The following is a 27,663-nucleotide window of genomic DNA, read 5'->3' as shown; positions in this document are numbered from 1 at the left end:
GGGCACCCCACTCCCTGCCCAGCCCCCGGGCCCCCATGACCATGACCCTGGCGGGCAGTGCCTCTCACCGGTGGCCGTGAGCTGTGGTCGAGGGCCTGTTCCCCTCTGGGCGTGGGGACCGCAGCAGCTCTGATCCCAGCAGCGTCCCTGCGTCAGGCCTCTGCCTCTCCCACCAGCCCAGGCCCTGACGTGTTCAGCGCTGTGCTCCTCACCCTGGGGAGGGCCAGAGCTCCCTGGCCTCTTTTTTTTTGGGGGGGGGGTGCCAGGGATTGAAGTTGGGGGCACTCGACCACTGAGCCCTACCCCCCACCCTATTTTGTGTTCTATGTAGAGACAGGGTCTCCCTGGGTTGCTTAGCGCCTTGCTGTGGCGGAGGCTGGCTTTGAACCCGCGATCCTCCCCAGCTGCTGGGATGACAGGTGTGCACCCCGCACCCAGCTTGCCTTGCCCCTGAATAATAGACGAGGAGCTTTTACTGAGCATCTACTAGAGGACAGGCTGCAGGACGTGGTCAGCTAACTGCCTTCCACCCTCTCCCCCTGCCCTCTGTGAGCCGCAGGCAGAGAGTGCAGGGTCCTGGGCATGGCCCCTGGGCCGGGATGCCTGGACGCCAACCTGGCTCCCCGTTCGTAGCTGTGAGACCTGAGGCAGATTATGTGACCTCTCTGTGCTTCCTGGGAAGCACTAGAGCTGTGCCTGGCCCATGCTAAGCTGTGGTTCCACTCAGGCCCAGAGCAGGTGACCCAAAGCCACCACTGATAAGTGGGCACCTGGGTCTGAACCCATGAGTTAGTTTCCAAAGTCACCCTCCCAGGTCCCAGGAGAACATCCGGGGACCCCTGCAGAAGAGCACCCCGAGGCAGTCGGGCCGACCCCTGGGCTGGGCTGGGCGCCCCTTGGCCCTGGGCGCAGCCGGCCGACAGGTCGCTTTCCTCCTCGCAGCTTTCCGTCATGATCTTCGCCATGTGCCTCTTCCGGGGCATCCAGTAGGGGGCGTGGCCTGAGGACTGGCCCCGCCCACCACGCCCAGCACCTGTGCCCCTCCGGGTGCCCCTGGCCCCAGGGCGGAGACGAGGCCTTCGTGGGCGGCCGGACGGGCCGGGAGCGCACAGCTATTTTTTTAACAAGATGAAGACAGAAATGGGGACCGACGCGCCCTCGCCTGGGCTGGGACCCCGCGCCTGACCCGGGATGCAGCCAGGCCAGGCCTCTCCCCGCAGCTTCGCGACCTGGTGCCAAGGAAATGAGGCCACAAGAAGACACTGACAAAGCCCCAGAGCCCCCAGGAGACTCGGTGGCCTCACCCTCGGGGGCTCGGAACCTGGAGGGCAGTCCCTGCACTGCCAGGGGACAGAGCTGTGTCCGGGAGTGGCCCCGCTGGCAGTCCCTCCTGTCCCCATCTGTGGGACCCAATCACCTGTGAGGCCCAGAGAGGGACTGTGGGCTGTGGCGTCACACAGCACATGTGTGGTGGTGCTGAACAAGAACCTGGCTCCTCTCTGAGGTGCGTCTCTCCATCCCGGACACCGTGGGATCCGCGGCTCACATACCCTCTGGCCTCAGGATCCTGGTTTCCCAGGAAAGACGGGACCAGCTGCCCAGGAAATGCCCCCTCCCGGCTCTGCAGCTAAGAAGTCGATCACTGTCCCCCTTTCCCTCACCTCCCCACTTCTCCACCAGCCCCCTGCCATGGACACACAGCCCTTCCCCTGGGGCACACTGCCCACCTCTCCCCACCGGCTCCTCCTCCCTGGCCATCCCCAACTCCCCCGCCCCAGGATGAAAGAAACCCCCCAAATCTTCTGGTTCTCCCTGTTCCCACCCAGAATGGAGGCTTGGATATGTTCTGCCAGACTCCTGCCAAGAATTCTCCACCCTCTTCTTGCATACCTCCAGGGACAGGGAGCTCACTACCTCCCCAGGCAGCCTTTGCACTGCTCCCACCCCAGTCAGCTCGACAGACAGAACAGGCTTCTGCTTTCCTCTGGTTCCGTCTGTGCGTCCCACTTGCTCCTTGCCCTTCCTGAGGGTCAAGGTCACACACTGGCTCCCAGAAGCCCTCTTGTCTGTAGGTAAAGAGCCCCTCAGGCATCTCAGCCATTTCTGCTGCCACACAGTGTCCAGTCCTTCCATTGTCCACGTGATACTTCTGTGTCCCCTCCAGATCTCCCCACAGACCCACAGATTCCCACCCACACAACCCCACCACTGCACAGGCCTCACACTCCGAATCAGTGTTGGCAAGACGCCTGGCCAGCCCCAGCCCAGCCTCGCCTGAGACAGGGCCAGGGCCAGGGGCCTGCCTGCTCTGGACGTGCCCAGCCCTCAGCCCCAGCTTCCCGGAAGGCAGACGGCTGGCCCAGGTTGACCAGAAACCCCACGTCTAGGCTGGGCAGCCCGGGTCCAGGGGCACCCCAAGCCTCCAGGGCCCAGAAGAGTGAGGGTGTCGGTGAAGGGCAGACCAGGGGGGCATGTGGCCCAGAGTGGCTCTGAGACGAGGGCTTTTGGTAAAGGTGCCGAGGAGCCTGTCCGCCCCCACACGACTCCCTGCCCTCTGCACCTCTGAGCCTGAAGGGGACACAGGGTTTGTCCCTGTGGCACCTGCTCAGGCTGGCAGCAATCTGCAAGGTCCCCTGAAGTCACAGCCCCCGCCGGGGCAAGAACTCTGGCACCAAGGACCCTGTGGGTGTGGCCCAGCTGCCCAGCCTGATCTGCGGGCAGGGTCAGGCCGTCGCGGCTCCTCCAGAACAGCCCAGCTGAGACTGTCCCCGACTGAGCCAACAGCAAGGTGGCCCCTGCCGAGCCACCGCCTCCCAGAGGGGGGCTCGGCCTCCCCACCCTTGTTGGTGCCCAGCCTTCGGGGGCCAAGGGGCCCAGACCCGACGGCCCCAACCAGCCATGGTGGTGGCCGCCCTCTGCCCAGCAGCCCCCGTCCCTTGCTCTGTGGGTCGCATGTTGAAGGTCTGTTTTGAGATCCGCCACTGTCCCACCGAACCCCGCTGCTGGAGCTGCAGAGCTGTCACCATCCCCCATGAGCCCCTTTTGTGCCGCGCCTCAGGAGGAGTTTGTGACAGAGAACAGGACGCCACGGAGGGTTTTGCACTGGTTTTTGTGACTGTTTCTTACAAAAAGAAAAAGGAACAAAGAATAAATAGTGACCGTGAAGAACGGGGGTGACTCGGGGGGCCTGGGCCGGGCTGGAGTGGCGGGGGCTGCGGGCAGGGGCGGCCGGGCACCCCCAGCTCGAAGGCAGAGGCCCCCGGCTTCCCTCCTGAGACCCGGGGCCCCACCCCTGCCCTGTCATGGCCTCCTTCCCAGCCACACGTCATCCCCGTCTTCATGTCCCCCCAACCTGCTGCCCCCAAGCCACACAGACCTCCTGTGGGCCGTGCCCTCGCCCGGCTACCCAGGCTCAGCGCGATGTGTGACTCGGGCCGTGTGACCCTCCATGTCACCCCCAGGGCAAGGCCAGCTGCCCTCCGCACCCCGCAGCCCAGTGTCTCCGACCGGTGGCCCCCACCACGCAGATGCCACCGCGGCCTGACCGCAGCGAGGGCTTGGGCCTCCCCAGAGGGATGGGACCCACATGTCCAGCAGCTCTGGGGAGGACAGGCCAGCGGTCACCACTGGGATCAGCTGGGTCTTCAAAGGTCCACGCAGACAGGGCCGAGCTCCGCTGCGGGCGGGGGCACCTTCCCTGGGCGGCAGCGGCTCCCAGGCCCGGGCTCCAGGCTCAGCGCAGGAGGTGGGAGACCCAAGGGCCAGGGCCAGGAGCGGGTGCCCACTCAGAGCGCCCTCCCACACCGCCAGGCCATGGCGACCAGCAGCACAGCCCGGCCACCAGCAGGCCCTCTCCCCAGCTACGTGACCCGGTACAGCCACCGCTCTGCTGACACAGGCCACCGGGACGCTAGGCACAGACTGGGCAGGGGAGGGTCCCCAGGCAGAGGGGCACCTGCAACCATCTCTGTGGCAGCAGCTGGGCTGGCCGCACCTGCAGGCCACCTCACCTACTGCCAACCCTGCTGTCCCCAGAAGGGAGGCAGGCCAGCCCGGGGCTGGGGCTCTGCACACCTGTCCCTGGGACACTGCCCCACCCCTCAGGCAGCCTGGGTGCTGCAGGGAGGCAGCGCTGGGGGGCGAGGACGGTGGAACCAGACCAGGCCCTACAGCGCCAGGGGCCACCGACAGCCGTCTCCAGGGCGACTCGGGAGGAGGGGGAGGTGACAGGAGGCTGGGAAGCTTCTACCTGCTGCCCCTGCGGAGCCTGAGGGGCACCGAGCCCACCCAGCCACGCTAGGGGCAGCCAGGGGCCAGGCAGCAGCACCCTGGGGAAGGAGTGGGGGACAAGGGGCTGGGACAGGGGGACACGCCAAAGGACAAGGAGATACCAAGTGTTTTCTTCCTCATATCTAAGCCCACAGCTTACAAGTCCGTGTGTCCATCTGTGTGCAGGACATGGGCAGAGTGCCCAGAGCAAGGCCCCCGAGACCCAGGTGGACAGGCCTGGGGAGGGGCCAGAGCGTCCAGCGGCAGGTGGCCCATCCTCGCAGAAAGCTCAGCTCAGAGAAAGCCCCCCTGGCCCTCGGCGGGGCTGCGGAGGGGCTGCGTGCTCAGGTGCGGGGGCCCCGTGTGCGGAGGGCCCGGACTGAGGGACACTGGCCAGGGCCAAGTCCTCAGGTTCTCCAGGCAGAGAGAGAAGTCGGGTTCAGCTGCTCGGGCCCTGGATGGGTGGGGTCAGGGGGTGGCAGCCCACAGCCTCTCCCTCGGGAGGGGGGCTTCCCCCGGGAGGAGCCCACTCAGCCCTCGCTGCTGTGACCACGATCCTCAGCCGGTGCCTGTCGAGGGGACCTGGGGTCAGGAGTGCCCAGGGAAGGAGGTGCTACTGTGTGTGGTGAGGACTGGGGCACACAGGCCCCATCCCCCCCAAGCTGGCATGTCAAACCCAAAGGCCAGAGGTCACCACGTCTGGGGACTTCCGGGAGAGAAGGAAGGCTGCCTGGGGTGGCTGGGTAGGAGCAGGGGCCCCTCCTGCCTCCCCGGAGCCAAAGGGGACGTAGCCCCACGGCCACCCTGGCCAGGCCCGCAGCTCCCCGGCCGGCTAGACCTTCTTGGGTTTCCGGCCGACTTGGTAGTAGTAGTAGATGCTGATGACCACGAAGAGCAGGCGGCTGGCCAGGAGCAGCAGGATCCCCAGGGACATGAGGCCCGTCTCGGCCAGCGTGGCAGTGACCACTGAGGGAGGAAGGCCAGGGAGGGGTCAGAGGTCAGGGGGAGGATGTGTCCCCCTGCACACAGGACTCCGGACTGAGCCAGCTCTGTGCCCGGGGTCCTGCGCCACCGTCCCCTCCTTCCTCCCCCCAGGCAGGTGCCCTTGCTTTCCTGCCAGCCCCAGAGCTGCCCCCCGCGCCTCCCGCGCCTCCCACACTGTGCACCTCGACACTCACCCAAGAACTGCACCCCGAAGTAGCAGGCCTCGGTGAGCAGGGTCCACCGAATGATGACCTTCTCCGCCGTGTAGAGGGCATTCCACATGATCAGGGAGATGCCTGGACGGGGACAGGGAGCATGGGGGTGGGGACAGCCTGATCTACCTGCCCCGGGGGCCGGTAGAGGCCTGCTCCTCCTACCCGGGCCCCCTGCAGACGGCCAGTCCCAGAGGTCCCCACCCCAGGCCTGCTCACTCGCAGGTCGAAACCCATCTGTGCCCAGCCGTGCCCTCTGGGTCCAGATCTGCTCATGCCCTCTCCAAGGCCCTGAGGGACACTGAGCCAACACTGTCCCCTGCTGGGACTCAGCCTTCAACTGCGAATGGGAGGGGAGCTCCAGGCCTGGTCCGCGTCTCCCTCAGTCCTGCGTTGACGAGTCCGCTCCTGCCGCCCTGGGCCCTCATGTGCTCTGCACCCCCAGCTCCCACCGGAGCCCCCTCTGTACGAAGGTGGTGCCGCCCCGCCCCCACACTCCCCCTCAGGCCCCCTTCAGGGACACGGTGGCTTCTGAAACTGGGGAGTGGGCACCATCAGCTGTGGCTGGAGCCCAGGGCCCCTGGCAGGATGGGGGGAGGCAGATAGAGGGGGCCGGCTGGACCCACCTGGAGGACCCTGAATGCCAGGCAGAGTCGCCAGGGCTTTATTCTGCAGGCAATAGGGAGCCATAGCATATTTTAGGGAACGGAGGGACACCACCGACGCCGAGCTTGGAAAACTGCGGTTCACCTTCCTAAGGGCCAGCCAGCCGCAGTGAGCAGCTCAGATCAGAGGAAGCAGAGCAGTTCCTCGTCTCCACATCCCAGTGCCCAGGGGGCCGCCGGGCAGACACCAATCCTGGCGCATCCCACCCGTGGCCACAAGATGGCAGCACACACCAGCAGACGCACACAGGCTGGGCAGCTGCTGCAGCCAGCGAGGGAAGAAGGGCCCCCAGTGCAGGGGAAGGTCCCCTGGGGTTCCCTCAGCCCAGTGGGTCTCACCTCCCACCCCCCGGGAATACTCACTGAGGAGGGCGCCACCGTAGAGGCGGATGGGGGTCTTGCTCGTGACCTGGGCTCCATCAAAGACGGCATCATAGAGCTGGTCAGGGAAGGCCAGGGCCTGTGGACAGCGGGGGTGCCCAAGGTCAGGCTCAGGGCTGGCGTGTACTCCCTGGACGGGGGCCAGTGTCCTCGGGGCAGATCAGGGTCAGGACACGACTGCCCCACCCTCCGCAGGACGGGAGGGAGGCTCTGGGGCTCCCAGGGCAAGGAGCTGGGCTGCAGCCCATGGAACGGGGTGGGGACAGGTGGGGACAGGCCTGGGGACACAGCAGAATGCCCTCCCAGGGGCCAGCATGATGGCAGCATGGGGACAGGCTGCCAGGGGCTGGCAGGAGGAGCCCCGGGAGGGCGGGAGGAGGCCGGGAGCCACACCCAGGGCCCGAGTCTAGTTCTGGGTCCTGGGTCCGGTCAGCGGGGAGGCTGGGGACCTGCTCTGCCAGAGGCCAGGTGGCAGGGGGACGGGGGGGGGGAGCAGGGGACTCACCATGATGGCAATGCCGGAGAAGAGCACAGCAGAGACAAACTGCCAAACCCTGGAGACAGGAGAGCAAGGTCACAGCCGGAGCCCCAAGGTCAGCCCGGGCAGACCCCAGGGGACTCCCCTTTCCAGCCCAGATGCCCAGTATGGCTGGGTGAGGGGACAGGCCACGCGATGGGATGGAACAGGGACAGGAAGGCGCAGGGCCAAGGGGGTCTTCCACACTCCCCGACACACAGACCCCGTCCCCACAAACGACACTTGGGGCTGACGCTCACCTGAGCCCCAGAGGCTCGCGGACAGCAAACTTGATCTCATTGCCCAGGACCTGGCTGATCTGTGGACACAGGGAGGGGTGGGGGGACAGCTCTCAGCACCGCAGCTACGGGTCTTCCTCCCGGGGCCCGGGCACACTCAGGAGCCCACCTCTGCTTGGCAAAAGGCTCCCCCAGAGCTGGGCGGCTCACACTGAGGCCGCCTCCCCCCACACTGCCTTGGCACTGGGTTTAAAAGAGGTTGAAAGTAAAGGGGTAGGAAGGGAGGCTCAGCTGGCATCCCAGCGAACCAGGAGGCTGAGGCAGGAGGATCGCAAGTTCAAGGCCAGCCTCATCGACTTGGTGAGACCCTCTCAAAACAAAAAGTTTAGTAAGACCCCCTCAAAATAAAAAGTAAAGAATAAAGCACCCCTAGATTCAATCCCCAGTACCCCAACAAACAAAATAAAAACTTAAAAAGGAGGCTCCTGCCACTCATGGCTGTGGCCTCAAGAAAGTGGCTCACCCTCTCTGGGCCTGGGTCTCTTACCCACAAAGTGGGGGCTACCTGACTCCACCAGCAGGGGCGCCACCCATGCCACTCTGACCCCAGCAAACCGCCCTCGCTGTGGTCACTAGTCCTGCCACCTCCCTGATGCCTCTGACTGGACCGGGCCCCAGTCTCCTGCCCTCCTGGGCCTCTGCTGCCCGGGGCGGGCGCTCAGCGGGGGGCGGGCGCTGGCCCACCTTGGAGCGGTGCACCTCGCCGTCGTCGTCCTCCCCGCCCACGCCCAGGATCTTGCGGGTCTTCAGGCGGCTCACGAGGTCCGTCTGGCTGTGCTTCTTCATGAGGGGTGGGGGCTGCTTGGCCGCCATGGTGCCCTGGAGCCCGGCTTCTGCAGGGGGGCTGCGGGGGGCTGCGGGAGACAGTGGCCTCAGGCCTGGGCGCCCGCGCAGCTTGGACAGCAGGGGAGGCCACGCCCCCGGGCCCGGGAGCTGACCCGCAGGCGGCCTCGGCGGCCTGTCTGTCCAGTGGGTGCCGGGCGCTGCTCAGGCCGCCTCTGCCAGCTCGTCGGACCCGAGTGGCCACGGCAGCCCACGGGGGAGGGCTGGGCCGGGGGAAGGGAGGCAGGGCGGGGGAGCCACTGTCCTGGCCTGGGCCAGGAGGTCAAACAAGGCTCCAAGGAGGGGACACGTGCCCAACCCGGGAGGGTTTCTGAGTCCCTGGGTCCAGGGCCATGCTCACTGCCCAGGCGATCCTGCCACACAGCTAGCCTGGTCCCCAGCCTCCAGACAACCTCCTGACACCCCAGGACCCGAGGGGGGGAGGGGCGTCCGTCCAGGGGGCACCTTACAGTCAGGGGAAAGGTTGGCAGGTGTCCTGCCCAGGCCTTGCCCCCCCAACACCCCCCACCCCTGTCACCCCACAGCTCCCACAATCCCCCACCCCTCCAATCCCAGCCACCTGCGGCTGGTCTTGACCACCTACTGTGAGCCCGGGCTGGGCTGGGCGCTGGAGGTCAGGGCTGGGCTGCTGGGGTCCTGTCGGCCGCTGGCACCGTCTACACAGGAGACAGGAGTGTCGTGAGCAAAGGGCAAAGCCCCCCGCTGGCCCGTGGTGGCCCTGGGCTCCTCCAATCACAGCCACCCTGCAAGAGGGGCACTACTCATACCCACCCTGGGAGGAGGAGACCACGGTGTCCCCCAAGACCACGCTGAAGGACAGAGGCGCCCCCACGTGCCCTGGGTATCCCGGCTCCTCATTTCCACCCGCGGCCACCAGGCACGGCAGGAGAGCTCCGAGGCCACCATCCCTCCTCCAGAGCGCCGGCTGTCCAGGGCTGTGTGACCCAGGGCTGCGGGAAGGGACTGAGGAATGTCCCCGGGCTTGCGTCCCTCATGAGCCTGCCAATGTCCCCAGCAGGACCGACACCCAGAGCTCCGTCAGGACAGAGTCCCCTGGAGCACAGGAGTCGGGGGCTCTGCGGGATACATAGGGCATCTCCTGGGCGTGTCCAGGAGGGACGGAGGACGGCAGAGCAGGGGTCTGTGGTGGGTGTGACGCTGGTCACAGGCCCCGAGCCCTGGCCGAGGCCCCCACCTAGGGAATGGGGTGGCTCTCTTGTCCCTTGCACACGTGCCCTGGGCACATGGGAAGAGCTCAGGGACCTCCAGGGAGCCCGTGCCCCACAGAGGGTCCACATCAACCTCTGGCTGTCCCCGTGGCTCAGCCCCGGCCACCACCTTCCGTGAATCCAGACAGAAACTGTCACGAGCGTCCCTCCCGCCACCAGGCCCGGCTGCCCACAGGAGCCAGCGGGAGGCAGGGGGCAGAGCCTGGTGCCCTGCCTGTCCCTCGTGGCAGGATGCTCCGAGGTCGCCTGGCCCTGGCCAGCCCATCCGGACACTAGAGCAACTTTTTGCTGTGTGACTGCGTGGGTTTTAGTCCCTGGGTCACTCACGGAGCGGCCACCTCCACCAGGTCACTACCCCAACTCCTCCCCCGCCACAGCCTCCCAGCAACTGGGCTCTGTTCTGTCACTCTCCCTGAGACTGGTTTTCTCCACGGGGACAGAAACACTGCACTGTGACCTTGGGAGCCAGCTCTGGCCTCGGGGGTGACGCCCTGGGCACCTCAGCCCTGCTTGTCACCACAAAGGCCCCCCGGCCCGCCCGGGTTTGGGCAGGACCACACATTTTCACGTCCCTAAGGTGAAGGAGCCGGCGGGACGTGCTCAGGGCAGGTCTGTGCGGAAGTCTAGGACAAAGTGCCACCTGGTTCCCAGAGCAGGTGTCCCCAGTGTCCCCTGGCCAGAGCCTCCATGTCCCCCCAACGGCAGCCAGGACAGGCCACCAAATGACAATGGCGCAGTCCTCCTGTGCCCTGCTGTGGCCCTGCAAGATGTCCCCTACCGCGAAGTGGGGCTCCAAGTCCCACCTCCCAGGACCTGGGGCAGAGACTCCCCCACCCCTGAGCAGCACTGGGTGGGGCCGGCCTGGAGCCAGACCTGGGGGAGGACAGGCCCTGCCCTGAGGGGCGCCCAGCCTCCTGGGAGGGGCTGAGCCTCCGCGGCCAGCGCTCTCATCTGTGAAATGGGAACAACCACCCCTACTTTTTTCCTGTCAATGGCCAAAGCAGGGGCAGAAAGGCTTCTCAAAAAGCCCCAAACTGCCACAGCAGGGGCCCGCGGCTCAGGGCTTAACTGCTCAAGTCGTTTTCCAATCCCAATCCACGCTCTTAGCTGTGCGCCTATGGGAAAGTCACTTAACCTCTCTGTACCTCAGTCTAGCTATCCGTCCCTGGGTAAAGAAGGGGCCCTACCTCACAGGGAAGTTCTGAGAATAAAAGACACCTGGCACCTTAAATTGGTGCGGGCACCTGTTCCCCCTCCACCCTGGGCACCCAGGCAAACACCGGTTTGGGGGCCGGCAGCCCTGGGTGTGAATCTCGGCTGCATCTTGTCACCAGCTGTGTGGCCTCGGGCAGGTCACAACAGCGGCTCCCTGTGAGGTGGGGTCTTAGAATGCCACCAGGCTACACAGCAAAGTAGAATAAAAAATAGTGAAGGAGCAGACTTTTAAAAAAGAGGAGCCCGAGGGCAGAGGGAGGAGGCAGCAGGTGCCCCGGGCCTCCTGATGGGGAGAGGCCAAGCGAGGCCGAGGGAGGCTGGGCCCGCCGGCCACTCCCTTCCTCCACTCAGCCGCGCAGTGGGAAAAGCCAGGGCCAGGCCCGCGGGGCCGCCTGTCCCCCTGGACACCTCTGAAGGCCGGGCTTCCCCGCAGCAGCTGGGGCTGGGCAGGGCAGGCCGCCCTCTGCCCACCCGCGCGGCTGCCCCGGGCAGGAGGGCTTGTGGCCACAGACCGCGCCTCCGAGCCACGGCCACCAAGCCAGCCTCTGAGCCTGCCACCCGGGGTCCCTTGTCCCCGTGCTCCTTGCTCCTGAAGGCCACCTCTGCCTGGCTCTCCTCTAGGGGTCTCCCCTAGGGTCCAGTGTCCTCCCCTCCTGGCCACTGGCCACTCGCAGCTTGTGTCCCCAGGGGCTTAGCGGCAGGCTGTGTGGTTCCCCAAAAGGGAACCATTGGAGCCCCGTGGTCTTGTGCTCCGTGACTCTGGCTAGGCTGAGGCGCACAGTAGGCGCTCTGTCGGCAGCCAGGACACTCTGCATCCGGGTGGCCTGAGGGACAGGGGCTCTGCCAACCATGCCCGAGGCCCCACAGGTGAGAGGCCACCCAGACACGGCAGGCTGGTGGCCCCGGGCAGGAAGGGGGCTTGGCCGTGAGGCAGAACTGCGTTCCAGGCTGACTGGTCCCTGTGGGTCAAGTGGCCTTGGACAGGACACACGGGACTCATTCGCCAGTGCAGATGTCCCGTGCAGAGGGCCACGGGGCGCCTGTGCGATGGCGGGCGGGAGGGCTGGGTGGGGACCCTGGGCCCGACACTGCCCCACCTCAGCAAGCTGTGGCCAGTGCTGGAAGGTGAGCGACTCGGCACCAGCCTGTCACTTCTGTTCCCTGGCCCAGGACAGCACCCGGCACGCCAGGGGCCCCGCCAGTCTGGGGCTCGGATTCAGGAGCAGGAGGGGCCAGGCTGGGTGTGGCTCAGAGCAGAGGCCCCCAGCCCTTCAAGCCCTGGGTTCAATCCCGGCATTAAACTCAGGGTCACAGTAAACAAAAGAGGGGGAGGGACGCTGCAGGCCCCCTACGGTCCTGTCCTATCCCCACCCACTGGGACCTCTGAGCACCCAAACCGGAGTCTCCAAACAGCGCCCACTGGCAGTAAGCAGAACTGGGTGAAGTCCCCAGAGTGTGAAGCAGGCCAGGAAGAGAGGGGTTCATCTGGGGGTACAGGTGTCAACAGAGAATGACAGAATGGGGGAGGGGAGCATGTTCTTAATGACCAGACAAACTCGGGCTCAAAGCCCAACTCTTTCTCTAAAATGCTCTGTGATCTCAGGAAAGTTACTTAACCTCTCTGAACCTCCTCGAACTCATCTGTGAAACCTGATGACTGCGTCCACCCAGCTCACAGGTTCAAGATGCAGGAGAAGGAGAACCAGCAGCCCAGGGCCTGGCACCGGGGTATGTGCTCCACCGAGGAGAGCAATTCAGCATCAACGGGCACCTGCCCAGGCTCAGCCCTGGGCCGCAGAGCAGATGGGGCACTGTCCCTACGCAGGTCCTGGAGGACTTCCCCAACTTCCCCGTGTCCTTCCCGGGAAGCCTGGTTTCCATAGAAACGGATGGACCGCAGAGCTGTCCCGACCTGGAGACGGAGCCGTGAGGGCTGGCTGGCGGGGGTGGAGGGGCAGGGACCGGAACACCACCAGCTGCCGCTCCGGAGACTCAAGGGGAAGTCGCTCGCTGAGCTCCTCCGCCAGGGGCCACTTCCTCTCCAAACCCTGACTGACCCTCCCCATCCGTGGGGAGAGCGGGCGGCAGGCAGCTGCGCCAGGCTGGGGGAAGGGCACAGTCCAGGACAGGAACCCGAGAAGCGCCCCAAGTCGCCCCCATTTTACAGATGAGAAAACTAAGGCCAGAGGGACTTATGTAAGTGTCCCTTGAGGTGAGTGGCAGAGCTGGAGTCCAGCCAAGGGAACCACATCCTGTGTGCATGTGCGTGTGTGTGTGCACGTGTGTGTGTGTGTGTGTGAGAGAGAGAGATGGGGGCGGGGGACTTCAGGGAGCTCCACCCCAGAACGGAGCTGGGGCCTCTCGCCGTGGTCCCTGGCCTTGGGAGCACTGGCGTCCCCAGCATCTGAGCTCCTCCTCGGTCCCACCTCTCCGGGTTCAGGCCCTGGGTGACCTCAGCAGGTCCTGGGCAGGGCTGCCACTTGGAACCCGCTGTTGGGCTGACACACTGGGACAAATAGCTGGAAATGGGGTCCGGGGCAGGGCAGCCGCGAGGTGGAGCCCTGGGCGCTGGGCAGGGCTGGCCGCAGGGCTGTGCCGGTCGGGGCGGACTGGGGGTGCCCACGGCCTGCTTCATCCGCCAGATGCCCCCCGCCCAGCCAGGGCACAGTGACCCGCCTCTCCAGGGCTGTCCTGGAGGACAGGACGCCTGACCACAAGGCTGTCCTGGGGCTGGTCACAGGAGGCAGAAGAGGTGTCACCTGTGGGCCTGCGTTACTGACCCCAGCACAGTGGCCTCTGGGGTGCAGATGTGGGCTAAGGGGACCCGGCGGGCTGCAGGAGGCTTGTGTGATCTGTGGGTCCCTGGAGAGCCGCCTGTCCCTGTGGGCCTGTCCCCGCAGCGGAGGGCCGGCTGCCATCCATCTCCGGGTCTCAGCGTCCCTGCTGGCCTCAGTGGCCTGCTGCCCCCAAAGTGGGGACCACAGAGGACCGGCAGGACAGTGGAGGGGAGACGGGGCCACCTCTGGCAGGGCTTTGCCCCCCCCAAAGACCAGAAGAGGACCCCAAGACCCCCCAGGAATGTGAGATGAGCCCTGGGCGCCACAGCACAGGGCTCGCCTGCCACCAGGAGCTGGCACGGGCGCTGTCACTGTGCCCGGGAAGCCAGGGCCTGTCCTGGGACCCAGCGTCCTGGTCTCCAAGAGGGGCCGGCAGGTCTCCAGACGCTGCCAAGGTTAGTGCCTGCTGAGGGCCACTCTCCGGCCACCCACATCCAGCTGCCCTGCCCGGCCCCACGCCCCCCACCTCAGGCCACCAAATGTCCCCATGTCCTCGTTCCACGCCGCCCAGGTCAGGAAGGCCAAGGCCAGCCGCAGCTTTCTTATAGACATGCCCGAAGCTTCGGGGACAAAACCATCAAAACATTCCCGACCGCACTGGGTGGGCGAGGGACGGGGGAGCAGGGCCGGGCAGGGCCGCTGCCGCTGTGTGGGAAGGAGGGCCAACCCTCTGGTGGCCATCGTCACCACTGGGAAGTCACCAAGAGGGCCTCTCCTGTCTCCAGGGTCACAGGCCAAGGCAGGGTGTGTGGACGACTCCTGTCCTCTTCAGCCCAGAGTGGGCCTGCCTCCCGCTTGGCCTGGTGACCCTGCCAGGGCCCCTGAGGGCCACCAGTGCTGTTATGGCACAGCTGGGCCCCGGGTCCTCCGGGCGGGGCCTCCTCCCCCAGGAGGCTGCTCAGGACCTGGGCAGGGAGGAGGCGGCCGAGGACAGGAAAGCAGGGGCTTCCTGAGGGGCGCTCTGCCCTTGGAGGCCGCTCTCCCAGAGCTGATGTGCATTCTGGGTAAGCTCAGGCAGGCAGACCGGTCCCCGCGGTTTTCCCAGAACCACAGCCCGGGAATGAGTCTCCCCGACACCCAGGGCCGGGAGCTTAGCAGTTAAAGGCAGAAGTCACCACACCAAGGCTGGTGCCGACATCCTGGCCCTGCCACCTACTGGCTGCGGGATCTGGGGCCAGGAACAGGCTGTCCGACCTCAGTTTCCACACCTGTTAAATGGGTGCAGGGATGACCCCCACCTCCCTGCTGGTAGGATGCACAGAGCCATCTGGAACAGGGCAGCCTTGCAGACCACACTTGGTAACAGTGTTGCCCTTGCTGCCTTCAGAGGGGAGGCTCCCCTTCTCTGCCTGTTTCTCCCTCAACCAAACCAGCTTCAGAGATGCCATGAGAGGGGGTGGCCACAGGGAAGAAGCAGAAGTGGCTTTTATGTATCATCCCTGATCTCCCACACTCCCTCATCTGCAAAAACAGGGGGGTGTGCTCCCACCCTTCCTGGCTGGCTTGCCTCCTCTCCTCCCCAGCCCCTCAGTCCACCCGAGCCCCTGTTTCTGTGTTTCTGCCACAGGCCCCTTGCACCAGCCTGCCCTGTGGGATCTCTCCTCCCCACAGCTGTCTGCCCAGCTCACTTCCTCAAAGCTGGAGCTCAACAGTCAGCTGCCCCCTGGGAAGGCCCATCTGACCACGGAGGTCTGTGTCTACTTAAAGATGGCAATGCCACCCCCAGCCTCCACGCCACGCCCCTCCCCACGGTCCCCCTCACCTCCCAGTGCACTATAGAAACTCTTTTTAGTATTTGCCTTCCCCACCCTGAAGGGTCAGCTCCAGGCCAGGCATCTTCGGTTGGTCCCCAGCTGTCTCCCCAGGTGGCTGGAACTGTGCTGGTCTTTGCTCAATAAATAATTTGGGGCGTAGTGTTTGCAACGTGTTGTTCAAAGTGAAGAGCACCCCAAGAAGGCTGTGTGGGTGTGCTGGGAATCCCCTGCTGCCCCACCCAGGGAGGCGGCCCCTCCTCCTGCCGAGCTCCAGGCCCTGGGAGCCGGGCAGGGGAGGGGAGGCGGCCGGAGAAGCTGCAGGGGTCCTGGGCAGGGCTCCGCCAGGAACAAGTGGGCCCCACCCCACCTTTGGAAATCGTGACGCCTCTAACAGCTGCGGGCACAAAGGAAGCCGGGCAGCTGGCTTTCTAAGAAGCTGGGGCCAGGGAGGTCAGGGGCAGCGCTCCATCTTACAGACGAAACCCAGAGACCCGGAGAAGACTCGCCCGCCCGACACCCCGACTGTAGAATTCTCCCCTCCAGCCGGGCTGAGCCTGGGGCTGTGGCCAAGGGGCGAACAGCGCCCCCTCCTGGTTCTTCAACAAAGAGACCCCCGAGTCCCAGGGATCGGCGGGCTGCAGGGCGCGGCCCCTGTTCACAGGCCACCAGAGGTGGAGGTCCTAGGGGCTGCACAGTAGGGGCGCGCATCCTGCAGCCCGCGGACTTCTCCCCACCGTCCGGCCCAGTCCAGAAAAGTTTGTCTAAAAGAAACCAAACAGGAAGTGCTGGTGGTGGGGCCGCCAGGCGGCTTCGGCCATCTGCGCCGGCCTCTGGGGAAGCCTCCAGGCTCCCGGCCTCCGCCGGGTTCCCGCCCCCCGCCTCCAGAGCGCGCGCGGAAGAACCCGCTTCCCCGGGGCTGCCAGGAGGAGGCGGGAGCGCGCGCCTGGGTGGGGGCGAGGGAAGGTAGAGCAAAGGGACCCAAAGCGAGCGCCGAGCCCTGGGGGCGCCCGGGGATGGGGACGCCGTTCTAGTCTGTCCTCTACAGAGCCCGCGGGGTAGGTGCTAGCATTTTGCCCACCGCGGGGACCGGGGCTCGCCGTGCGCTAGGCCCACGGCCGCACACCACCCCTTCCAGCTGATCGCGCGGCCTGGGGACGGGCGGGGGCGTCGCTGACCACCTGCGCTCCTCTACCCCCCTCCGAGCTGGGGCTTAGGCGCAGCCCGCGTTTCGGCCGCTGCTCGCCAGCCCGGCCACTGGGATCTCGCCCGGCCTGGCCCCTGCCGCCTCCGAACGGTCGCTTACCCCCCGGCTCTACACCCCGCCTCCCACTTTCTGAGACCCCGGCTCTTGGCAGCTGGGTGTCCCGGCTCCTCCCGTCCAGCCCCCACCCCCACACCGAAAGGTCGCGCCAGACTGTGGGCAGCGGCAACTCCGCCACCACCTCGGTCCGCGGCCCTGCGGGGGCGAAGACCGGGGAACCCGCAAGTTTGTGCCGCGCACTCCCGGCCGGGAAACAAAGGCGGGAGGGGGTGCGGTAGGCAGAGAGAAGGAGGGGGAGGGGACAGAGCACCGCGCACCGGGGACAGAGACCCCAGGGAGAGACAAACTGCTCCGATTCTTTCTTGCTCCGAAGAAGAGGCGCGAGCCCAAGCCCCGGAGGCCCAGGAGGCAGAAGCAGTCCGAGAGGAAGGCGGCGGCGGCGGCAGAGAGCCGGGAGGGGGAAACTGAGTCAGGGGACCAGAGAGCGCGAAGGGGCAGCGGGACGGCGCTGGCAGAGCCGGGGAGAGAACCCGATGGGTCCCCGCAGAACCTGCAGGTGGCCAGCGGTCCGGGCGCTCGGCCGGCGCGCGCGGAGTGCCGCTGCCCCCAGCGGTCCCTGCGGCCGCGGAGCCCCGCGGGCTGAGCTGCGCAGGCAGCGGCGGCGGCGGGCGGCGGACTTACGTGGCTAGCGCATGCTGGCGCCCGCGCGGCGCGGAGCTGGCGTGCCTGGGGACCTCGGCCCTCACGCCTCACATCGCGCCGCCGCTCCGGGCGGCAGGGCAGGGCAGGGCCGGCTGGACTCCTGCGCCGCAGGCTTTGCCCGAGTCCTGGCGGTGCGCTCTGGTCCCTCCTCTAGTTCCGCGCACAAGCCAATGGCGCGCCGTCCCCTCCCACGCGCCCGGCTGCCTCGCCCCCGAGGTGGCCGCCAGGGCGGGAGCAGAGGGGTTGGGGGACGAGGCCCCGAGCTCTCCAGCCACGGCTTTGTTGGAGATCGCCTGCGGGGGGCGCACCCACGCCCGGGAGAAGGCGCCTGGCCGTGGAAATCCAGGACCGGCACACCCCGGAGTGGCCCGCGCCGCCTAGGAGGACTTTGTTGGCAAGTTCTGAAGATTCTGAAGACAGCGCCCCTTTCCTGGGCTGTCAACATCCCGGTGGATAAATCATCCTGACTTGAATGGCCTCGCCCAGGCGGGGGTCTAAAATGGAAGGGACTGCTTTGTCTGGTAGCGATATCCAAGTGCGACAACACGCACCAAATGCTGAGCTCCCAGCTGGGGCCAGCGCCGTGTGCTTGCGGAGTTGCAAGTTTAAAATCATCTGCGCCTCCCAACCACCTCGAAATGATCCGTTGAAGCGAGTCGGTGTGATGAGCCCATCGAGTTGATGCCTAGTCCCATTTTACAGATGGTCGTCGTTCATGTGCCTTTGGCTCAGCCTACAGCCTCCCAACCCAGGCCCACCCTTCGCCCCCCCGCTTGGTGTGACTTTGCCAAATAACGAGTCCCCACTCAACCACCACCTTCTGCCCCACCCTAAAATCCAACTTCAGTATGTGGATGGCGATTGCACTGTGTCTGGATGCCTTGGGGACTCGTGGCTGCCTGGTGATTTCTCTCTTTGCACAGGCTGTTGGGGGTGTGAGGGGAGGGTGGGGTGAGGTGTGGGGGTCCTGGAGGCTCTGGGAATCTGCCAGCCTCAAAGAACCAGACTCTCAAGAACACCTCCCCTACCCCCACTTATTCTGGACTTGTCCCCTCAGGGCTAGTCTGTGCTCTCTGGCCCACCTCGTCCCCACCCTGCGCCCCTCCTGCTTAGAGAAATGCTGAGATTTTCTTCCTACCGCGGCCACGGTGGGTCTGGAGGAGAGAAGGAAAGGAGGGCTGATGACATGCTCCATTTCACAGGGTAAGTAGGACAGCGGGAGGGAAGGCCCAGGCGTCTTGCTAGGTGGGCATCCTGACTGGGTCTGAATCTTTCTGCACTAGTTCCTTCGGGGTTAATCAAGCAAGACTCTGGAACCGGAGGGCTGGGGTTCAAATCCAGGCTCTGCCTTTTAGAGACCACGTGACCTTGGGCCAGTAGGTTACCTCACCTCTTGTCCCGGCTCCTCTCCTCATTTGCAAAATGGAGGTGACCCATAGTAGGAAGCACCTACAGTTCTTGCGGAGATTTCAAGTTAATAGCGGCAGCTCAGGTTGATTGAGCGCTGGCGGAGTGCCAGGTGCTCGGGGCTGGCATGCCAGGTGCTTGGGGCTGGCGTGCCAGGCACACTCCCCCTGCCCTCCCTGGAGCGGGACTGGGCATGAGAGGCTGTGCCCCTTGCCAGGAAGTAAACAGAACAGTGCTCGGCTCCTAGCACAGTGACTGTTCACTGTCCTGATTACCAAGGTAACTAAACTCCGATCGTAGTGCCACCAACTCTGCTCCCAGCCAATGATGAGGGAGCCAGCCAACAGGTGTGTGGCCCCAGAGGGGACTTAGACTGAGCCCAGATCCAAGAGCCACCTGACTTGGGGCCCTGTCCTGGGCATTGCAATAGCTCAGCGTCTCAGCTCCGGCCTGAAGGAGGCTAGAGGGGGCTGGGATGGTGAGTCCTTGTCCCTCCCTCTCTGCTCTTGGCATGCCTGTGCTGGGCTGAGGCTGCTCCGCCATCCTTTGTGAAGGAGGCAGTCTAACCGGCCCCCTGCCTGTTGGCCTGGCAAGGTGCTGGGTGCTGGGGCCCTGGGGTGAAAGGGCACCATCCCTGTCTTTGGGGGGGCTCCCGACCTCCCGGGGGACAGTCAGCAGAGGAAACACTCGCAGTGACAGCTGATAACCTTGGAAACCCACGGCACAGGCTTCAGCACCCCGAGGGTGGAGACCACCTCTCTGGTGTCCGTGGCCAGCTCTTTGCTGGCTTCTGCTTGCAGGCTGCTAGTGACGAGGTGCTTAGTACTGCGAAGAGAGCCTCTTGTCTATTGGAGGAAGAGTGCCCAGACCGGAGGAGGCAGGCCATTCCCCGTGCCCCGCTGGCCCTCAGGCTCCCCGCTTTCCTCCTCCTCCCTGTGCGCTATTCTGAGGGCCAGTGTGACCAGTCCAGGAACATCCCTCGGGCTGCCAGGCCTTGATTCCTGAGTTGCTGCATCTTCGTGTTGGGCATGGAAGGCTCACCTGGCTGGGCGCGTGGGAACCATGAGGCTCAGGGTCATTTGCAGAGGAGGAAGGACCTGAATGAGGTGGGGGAGAGGGGTTGGGACTTGAGCTGTGCGCCTCCCTAGCTATGTGACCCTGGGCTGCACCTGAGAAGTGGAAACAGAACCATCTGCCTCTGGGAACTGGAGAGTCAAGTGAGGGATTCGATTAAAAGGTTTGCAAACTGCAAGCGCTGATTCCTATTATTATCCTGATGATTGTGACTCTTAAAATGTTCCGAGAGCCTGGGGAGTGGGGGTGGGGTGGAGCCAGGAGGGTGGAGGGAGTTTTGACTGTGTCCCTGTGTCTGTCTGCTGGTGCAGGTAGGGGCCAGACTGAGGAGGGGCAGCCTGGGAGCGCCAGTTTCTGTGCCCAGAATCACTTATGGAGTGTGAGTCCTGGAGGAAGAATGAGGATGTAATTTGATTTCAGAGAAACCTGCAGTGAGACCTGGGTCAGAATGAGCTGAGAGGCTGGGGTGGGGGCTGGGCCTGGTCTTTGGGGCCAGGACCTGGGGACAGAGGTTTCAGCAATGACCACCCCCACGCTGGGGATAGGGGACCTGTAGAGGTGGAGCATGTTCTTAGGGGCCTGTTGTGTTGAGACCAGGGGTTTGGGGGCCGACAGACCTGGATTCAAATCCTGACTCTGGAACCATCTCTGAGCCTCATCTGCAGAATGGGGATGGCAGGGCTTAGTGGAAACTTCAGGGACAGGCCTGGGTTTTGGTCAGCTTGGCACTGTTGTGACCAGAATACCTGACAAGAACAACTCAGAGGAGGGACAGTTCATTTAGGGCTCATGGTATCAGAGGTCTCAGTCCGGAGATGGCTGGCTCCATGCTCTGGGCCACAGGTGAGGCAGAGCATCCTGGGGGGAGGGCTGAGGGCTGGGGGGAGGGCTGGGGGGGGCGCTCAGCTCACCGTGGGGTCAGACAGCAGAGGGCAAGAGAGAGGAAGGGGCGGCAGAGAGAGAGAGAGAAAGGGGCGCAGGGAACATCTCCCAGGCAGGCCCCACCGGCCCCTCTCCCCCAGCCGCACCCCACCTGCCCACAGTTGCCGCCCATTTCAACTAGGCTGGGCCGTGCAGGGGCTTTGAGAGGAGAGCTCCTGTAGGAAGCCGAGCCACAGTGCTGCTGTTGGCAGGAGGGGAGCAGGGCCTGGGGCTGTGCTCCGTGGGCTGCAGGGGGCAGCTCTGGGTGAACTGCCCGCCCGAGTTGGTCAAGGTGCCACAGGAGCTTCCGCTTGGCCCAGGCAGAAGGGCCTCCCCCCACGCCCATGGATGGGCAGAGGGACTGGGCTTTCTCAGCTCCTTCCTGTTCCCCTTCCTGCTGACCCAGGCTTCCTTCCTCAGTGGCAGGAGCTCTGTACTGTCCCCTCCAGCCCCGGGGCTCATTTAAACCCACACTTAGGTCCTCCAGGGCCCATTTCACAGGGAGAGCTAAGGTCAGCTACATGCACGGGGGAGTGGAAGCAATGGGCTGGGAGCCCAAGGCTTCGGGTTCTGGAATATTGTCCTGGGCCTTCTCCGACCGGCGGCTGAGCCAGGTGGGCTCCACACAGCTCCAGACAGGCCTCCCGGCGAGTCCTGCTCCTCTCCATCCTGCAGCCAGGAGGCTGACCAGGCCTCCCCCCCACAGCTGCCCCCCTCCTGTGACTCATCCCGCTGTGCTGTGGCATCTCTGCTCTGGGACCGGAAATGCCAGGCAGCTCCTTACCTGTGGGAGAGAGCTGATCTGAGGGGGCGGGTGGGAGTAAAGAGGCTCAGGTCTCCCCAAGGAAGAGCGGCACAGCTCAGGGACCACAGACTTCCGTCAGCCCTCGCCTGCTGCCTCTGGGTAGAGGCCCAAAGGAGGCAGGTGAGATGGCACTTGGGAGTCAGAGCTCTGTGACGGTAGGCGAGTTACTCAGCCTCTCTGAGCCCCAAGGTGTTCATCTGTCACATGGAAAGAGGGCAATGACACAGAGGGTACTGAAGGATTAAGTGAGATGTGGTGTAAGGCCTGATGTTCCTTGACTCAGCGGTGAGTGAACGGGGCCATGGAAGCGAGTGGGGGCCACGCAGCGCGTGAGATTGTAGGAAAGCCAGCCTCCCCCTGGGGAGAGCAGGAGATGTCTCAGGATCCCCGCTGCTCAGAACCTCAGCCAGGATCCAGTATGGAGTCCCCTCATGGGGACACCTGCCGATTCCACAAACAAGCAAGAGCTTCAAGCTCAGCTGGGCCTCTGTGCCAGTGCTGAGCCCTGGACAAGGCGAGCGAGGGGAGCAGAAACTGGGCCCTCAGCTCGGGTGCCCTCTTCCAGGAATCCTGCCCTGGTAAGTCCCTCAGCAGCCGCTCTGGGCTGTGGGGACACGGATATACACCCCGAGTGTCCCTCTCAGGGTGTGGCTAGCCTCTCACCTGCTTCCTGCTCAGGAGCACACGGGGCCACCTGTGTCCCATGGCCTGGGCTTTACCCTTCTCTCACAGACAGCATTCTGAGCCATTACCACAGGCCAGAGCCCAGCCTGTCCACTAATCTTCAAGTCGTCACGGTCACTGTCGTCACTGGCACCATTTTCTAGATGGGAAAGCGGAGGCCCCCGAGTTACACAACGTGCCCTGGGTCACACGGGAAGTTCACTGGTCGTCTGGCCCAGAGCCCCCGTGGCTCTGGCTCTAACACCCACCAGGGCAGGGGTTGCTGATGCTTTTGCAAGACTGGGCCACTTGGGCCCCCCCTTCCCAGCACAGTCACTCACTGGACCCAGGGGAACATCTGCCAGCAGACTCTTGTTTGGAAATGGCTTTAGAGTCATGTGATCCTCAAAGCATAGTTGTGGTGTGTGTGGGGGGGAGTGCATTCTGGAAAAGCAAATTTTCAGTCTCATCCGAGAGAACAGAATGAGAAACTCTGGAGGAGGGCGTGGCAGGGGTAGGATCGGTCCCACTCGGGCAGCCAAGGGAATTCCGGTAGCAGCTGAAGTTGGTCTGCAGGGCGGATTGCTAGAGTATCTCATTTAAACCCACACTTAGGTCCTCCAGGGCCCATTTCACAGGGAGAGCTAAGGTCAGCTACATGCACGGGGGAGTGGAAGCAATGGGCTGGGAGCCCAAGGCTTCGGGTTCTGGAATATTGTCCTGGGCCTTCTCCGACCGGCGGCTGAGCCAGGTGGGTGGGGGAGGGGCCGGAGAGGAGGGGCGTGGCGAGGGGCGGGGGGAGTGAGGGGCGGGGAGAGCCACCCCCTCCTCCTGGGGGAGGGGCGGGCCGTGCGCGACGCTCCCTCCGGGCGCCCCAACCCGAGTCTGCCTCAGCAGCCCAGCCCGGCATTTTGAGTGATCGGTTTATTAATACTCCGGGGCGCTGCCGAGGCGGAGCGCAGTAACAAAGGCGGCCTCGCCTCGCCGAGCCTCGTTATGTAATGGCCGGGCGCCGGGCGCGCTCCCTCGCTGGGGCCCCGGAGGCGGAGGAGCACCTGCCGGGACACCCACCCGCGCCCCGTCCGCGGCCCGGGGAGGACCAACCGACCCGGGGGACAGATCTCCTGCCCCGGAGACCCGAAGGCTGAGCCAGCCTCTGCCCGGCTTTCCAGCGACCCTCGGCCCCGACCTCCCTCTTCCTGCGTCCCGAGGAGGACAGCGCCTGGCGGGACCGGCGGAGCCGGCGCCGTGACTGTGCATCAACTCCAGCCACCTCTGGGGGGCGGCCCGCCCTTCACCCGGGAAACCGAGGCCCAAGGCTGGCTTCATGCACCGGAAACTGTAGCCCCCGGCCTTGTCCTCTCCAAAGCCCGCGCTCTGGCCACCGCTGGCCCTCTCGGGGATCCCTGTGGGCCTCGGTTTCCCCAACCCGCTGGCGCCTCACGCCTCCTGGCCTTCGCTCTGCGGAGCCCTGGGCCTCGCGCACACCTCCCCGCCCCCAACCCTCTTGCTGCCAGGAAGCCTCAGGGTGCCCTGCCCGCCCCAGGAGCACCTGGCTGCAGCAGCTGCCAACTGTTCCTGGAAGCTATTGTCGTCTGTCGGCCCCATCAACGTCCGCGGGATGGAAGCTCAGCCCCCAACTCATCTTTGTTTTTTTTTAATGGTGCTGGGAATTGAACCCAGAGCCTTGTGCAGGCGAGGCAAGCACTCTACCAACTCAGCTATGTCCCCAGACTCATCCTTACCCCAGGCCCTGGCCACGCCCTTAGCCTAGTGCACAGTAGGACACGCACGGCGCTGGCTGGGTTTGAGGTGAAGGGACCTACCTTCAGGGGGGCTCACTGCTGGATGACTGTCTTCACGCTCTGGCCTCAGAAGCCACAGATTTAAGCTAGGGATGCCGCTCAGGGTCAAGTCCTCATCCAGCACGCACGGAGCCCTTGGCATCTGGCCCCAGCACAAAGGAAGAAAGGGAAAGGAAGAAAAAGAAAGGAAGAAAGGGAAAGAGGAAGGAAGGAAAGGAAATCTCACAGACCAGCCTCTGGCTGTGCAGACTCCTAGCTGTGTGACTTTTGTCCCCCTGGGCCCCTGTTTTCCACTGGTCAAACAGCCTAGTGAGGTTGGTTAGTATTTACTGAGCACTTACTCTGTGCTGGGTGACTTCATGGGCCCTGCCCACCAGCCCTGAAGAGGGAGCCATTGATATCTCCATTCTATAGGTAAAAACTCTCGGGTCCCCAGCTGATAAGGGGCAGAACCTGGATTTAAACTGTGATCTGTCTCTTAGGTTTCCCATGTCCTTTCACAGGATTCTTATTGTTTTGCAGTGCTGGGGAATCAAACCTGGGGCCTTACATATGTCAGGCAATGCTGCACCACCGAGCGACACCCCAGCCCACCTTCCGTAGGATTTTCTGGGGTGGGGCCACTGACGATTGAACCCAGGAGCCCTGAGCCACGGAGCTCATCTCCAGCCCTTTTTAACATTTTATTTAGAGACAGGGTCTCGCTACGTTGCTTAGGACCTCACTAAAGTTTGTTAAGGCTGGCTTTCAACTTATGATCCTCCTGCCTCAGCCTCCCAAGCTGCTGGGATTATAGGCGTGTGCCACTACACCTGGCCTTTCATAGGAGTTTCTTGATAATTACCTTAAAAGAGTTCAGGGCCGGCAGGCAGGAGTGCGCCCTTCACTGTGAGGCTTCCCATCAGGTCACTGCCTGCCCTTCAGCTCTTTCCTGGGCGGCTCCTACCCCGGGGCCTTCTGGGAACCCTCTGCTGGGGTGGGCTGAGGAAGGGGAGTGGGAAGACCAGGCGGAGAGTAAATCAGCCATGATTTACTCTAAGGCACATGTTCAGGGAAGGGCAAGCCAGGCACCTGCCATCCAGCACGCTGAGCTGCCGTCTCCCGGGGGCTCTGCCAACCCTGAAACGCATTTGCAGCCCAAGTCTGTAAGCAGAAGGCCCGCTTGGCCTGGAAGCCCACATCCTGCCTTGGGAAAGGACATCTGTCCCCAGGGCCCTAGAGCCACCAGCCAGGACTGTGGGGACAGAAGGCGTCAGGGAAGATACTGAGGCTGTGAGGACTTGGGCAGGACGCCCCCCTCTCGGAGCCAGTTTGCCCAGCTGATTGTGGGGCTCTGATGGAGACCTTTTCTGTTCACCAGCTATGCCAGGGCTCGGTCCTCGTGGACATTATTATTATTGTTCACATTATTATTGAGAGCAAGAGTACTCCACTCCGTCTTGCCCTTCTGTCCCTCTCCAACTTGGCTGCTGCCATCTCCCCTCCCAGGGAGGCTGTCCCAGGCCACCAAATCTGCAAAGATTGTCTTGACATTTTTAAATGTGCTTATTTCTTTTATCTGCCACCTCTAAAAACGCTTCCTTTTTGAGGATGCAGACTCTCACCCAGCACTATATTCTTTACTATTCACATTATATAAGCAGAGAGAGAGAGAGAGAGAAATGAGTGAACACTACTAAAAAAACAATAGTGCAGAGGGCCACAGGCAACTACTCCTACCGCAGACATGGTGCAGTGTGCAGCCTGTGCAGCAGTACGCTGCAGCCCCAGGGTACAGGCCACAGAGATCTGTCGATTCATTCTGCAAGATTTGTCATTAACTTTAAAAGGTTCCAGCTAAAACAAATAAAGCCTTGGATGCATGTGTCCAGACTCACACAGAAACATAAAATCCATGGTGTGTGGAACTGGGTTTTGCATCAGAGTTGCTCATAATCTGTGGAGAAGCTACCCTCAGGAACTTTCTTGGGCCTCGCTCTGGCTCTGTCCTGTTTGGGGGACCTTGTCCTTGCCCTGACTGTCCCCTCTACTGGGACTCTTCCCATCGTATAGGCCTTCACTGCGGCTCTTGCTTACGTTTTTCCTTTTCCTGCTGGAATAGTTTTCCCTGGAAACCTTTCCTGACCCCGCAGACCCCCTCCGCCCCATACTCACCCCCCGGAGGTCGGGCCCAGGCAGCTCTGCAGGCACCCACAGGACCCCAGCGCTGGCCCGGGGATCCGAGTGGACTTGCCAGCCCAGTTCACTAAGTTCAGGAAGGTGGAGGGGAGACGTGACCCTCCCCTCCAGGCATGCCCCAGGGTGGAGCTGCCCCTCCCTGCCACACACACACACACACACACACACACACACACACACACACACACACACACACAGCTGGCCTGGCCGGGCAGGGACCCCTGGGAGGGGGGAGGGGCAGCTCAACTTTGAACTCCGCCCACGCACACCTGCTGCCGCCTCCCGCCCCCACTCCCGCTGGTCCCTTCTCTGGTGAGGTCCAGGGCCATCTCGCAGATGGCTGCGACCAAGTCTGCAGCTCCGTCCGCCCTCAGGCCCCCTCTCTCCCTCCACCCCGCCGGACAGCCCTCCCTTCCCCGGTGGCGAGCGCAGACCGGGGGTGGGGGGTGGGGGGAGCCCCCAGCCTCGGCTGCGGGGAACGACCTATTTGAGGAGTCCTCGCGGCCGCCCCGATTCTGGGCCTGAGTCACCGCCGCAAACCAGGCCGAGGCTCCGGACGCCCAGGCTCCGCGCAGCGGCGGGGCTGGCAGGACCTGAGTGTCTCAGGTGGACAGACAGACGGGAGGGTCAGGAAGGAGCAGGACAGCAGATGGGAGTTCAGAAGCTCACTCTGCAGGCGGGGCTCGCCCAGGCCCTGGAGGAAACCTGCCTTGGCACCTGCATCCACGCCCAGATCAATAGATGAAGCAAAGAGTCCCGCGTCTCCAGGGACTTCCCACACCTACCCGTCGGATAGTGGAGAGGACATCGGCCTGGGGCTCCTGGGGTCGACCAGATGCCCGCACCGTGTGAGCCCACCCACCGAGGTCACTCCTCCATACCCACCCCCACCGCGTTTCCTTTGAAAAGTGGGGACATCAGGACCTGGTCTGGAGAGGGTCCTCCTTCTCCCTCTAAAGCATGTCCCTGGCTTTATCCCCAAGGAGCCTCTGAGATGGCCCCCATCCTCCTGGGAATAAGTGTCCACTGTTCCTGAAGGACCCCTGAATGTCTCAGCCGAGCCGAAGGCCTTTTCCACGGGGTGTGCCAGGAGCCCACTGGTCCTGAGTCAGTTCCGCCTTCTCTCCGGGAACTCCTCCGACCCGCTCTGGGGACTCCTGTGCTCCCACGACAGGAGGAACAAGGCCCAGGGGAGCTGACCAAATGCCTCTCCTCTCATGATGCTCACTGGGGCTGGAAGTCAGAGACTGAAGTGGCACCCAGCCAGTGTGGGAGTCGCCCAGGGACACATTTTGCTGTAAGAGCCAATGGGAGGAACAAGGAGTATGGATGCCCAGATGGCTTAGGGACTTTGGGGAAGGAGTCTTGGGGTCCTGGCATTAAATGGAGCTGGAAGGGGGCGTGGGAGCTATGGAAGGTGATAGGGTGATGGAAAATCAGCTCTGGAAGAGACTGGCGACATCGTCCCTTCCCACACTCATTTACAGATGAGGAAACCAAGGCCCTGAGGAGCTGTGAAGGCCCCCTGGACGGACAGTGGCGAAGTCCAAGTGAGAATGCGGAACCCTGACTCCCCGCCCAGTGCTCATCCTGGGAACCAGCTCACAGGAAACTGAACGCAGTGTGTCCAGGGCTGGCTGAG

General features: G+C 64.0%; 2 protein-coding genes across 15 annotated transcripts in view; one reads left to right on the top strand and one right to left on the bottom strand.

The window, feature by feature from the left end:
• Positions 1-3,102, top strand: part of Tspan18 (tetraspanin 18) — a 154,105-nt gene extending 151,003 nt beyond the window's left edge. For all 8 annotated transcript variants that reach the window (XM_078046182.1, XM_078046180.1, XM_078046175.1 and 5 more), the window contains one exon: positions 943-3,102. In XM_078046182.1, coding sequence (XP_077902308.1) covers positions 943-990 — 48 coding nt within the window. In that variant the 3' untranslated portion in view covers positions 991-3,102. The remainder of the gene's footprint in view (positions 1-942) is intronic.
• Tp53i11 (tumor protein p53 inducible protein 11) lies at positions 3,091-18,425 on the bottom strand. Of its 7 annotated transcripts, none has more exons than XM_078046184.1 (8): positions 18,307-18,425; positions 8,754-8,826; positions 8,012-8,181; positions 7,289-7,347; positions 7,017-7,065; positions 6,494-6,590; positions 5,448-5,549; positions 3,091-5,235 (listed from the first exon to the last, which is right to left on the bottom strand). In XM_078046184.1, the coding sequence occupies exons 3-8, from the start codon at positions 8,138-8,140 to the stop codon at positions 5,102-5,104; spliced, it is 570 nt and encodes a 189-aa protein (XP_077902310.1). In that variant the 5' UTR covers positions 8,141-8,181; positions 8,754-8,826; positions 18,307-18,425; the 3' UTR covers positions 3,091-5,101. The 7 variants fall into 7 exon arrangements, with proteins under 7 accessions (XP_077902310.1, XP_040140402.1, XP_077902309.1 ...); XM_040284468.2 differs by lacking the exon at positions 18,307-18,425 and adding an exon at positions 17,148-17,808 and having other exon boundaries at positions 8,730-8,826; XM_078046183.1 differs by lacking the exon at positions 18,307-18,425 and adding an exon at positions 17,148-17,792 and having other exon boundaries at positions 8,754-8,913.
• Between the last annotated feature and the right edge of the window lie 9,238 nt (positions 18,426-27,663).

The sequence above is a fragment of the Ictidomys tridecemlineatus genome, chromosome 4 (assembly GCF_052094955.1).
Source record: "Ictidomys tridecemlineatus isolate mIctTri1 chromosome 4, mIctTri1.hap1, whole genome shotgun sequence".
Lineage (NCBI taxonomy): Eukaryota > Metazoa > Chordata > Mammalia > Rodentia > Sciuridae > Ictidomys > Ictidomys tridecemlineatus.
Note: the sequence above shows the minus strand (reverse complement) of the source record. Positions and strands in the feature narration are given on the sequence as shown.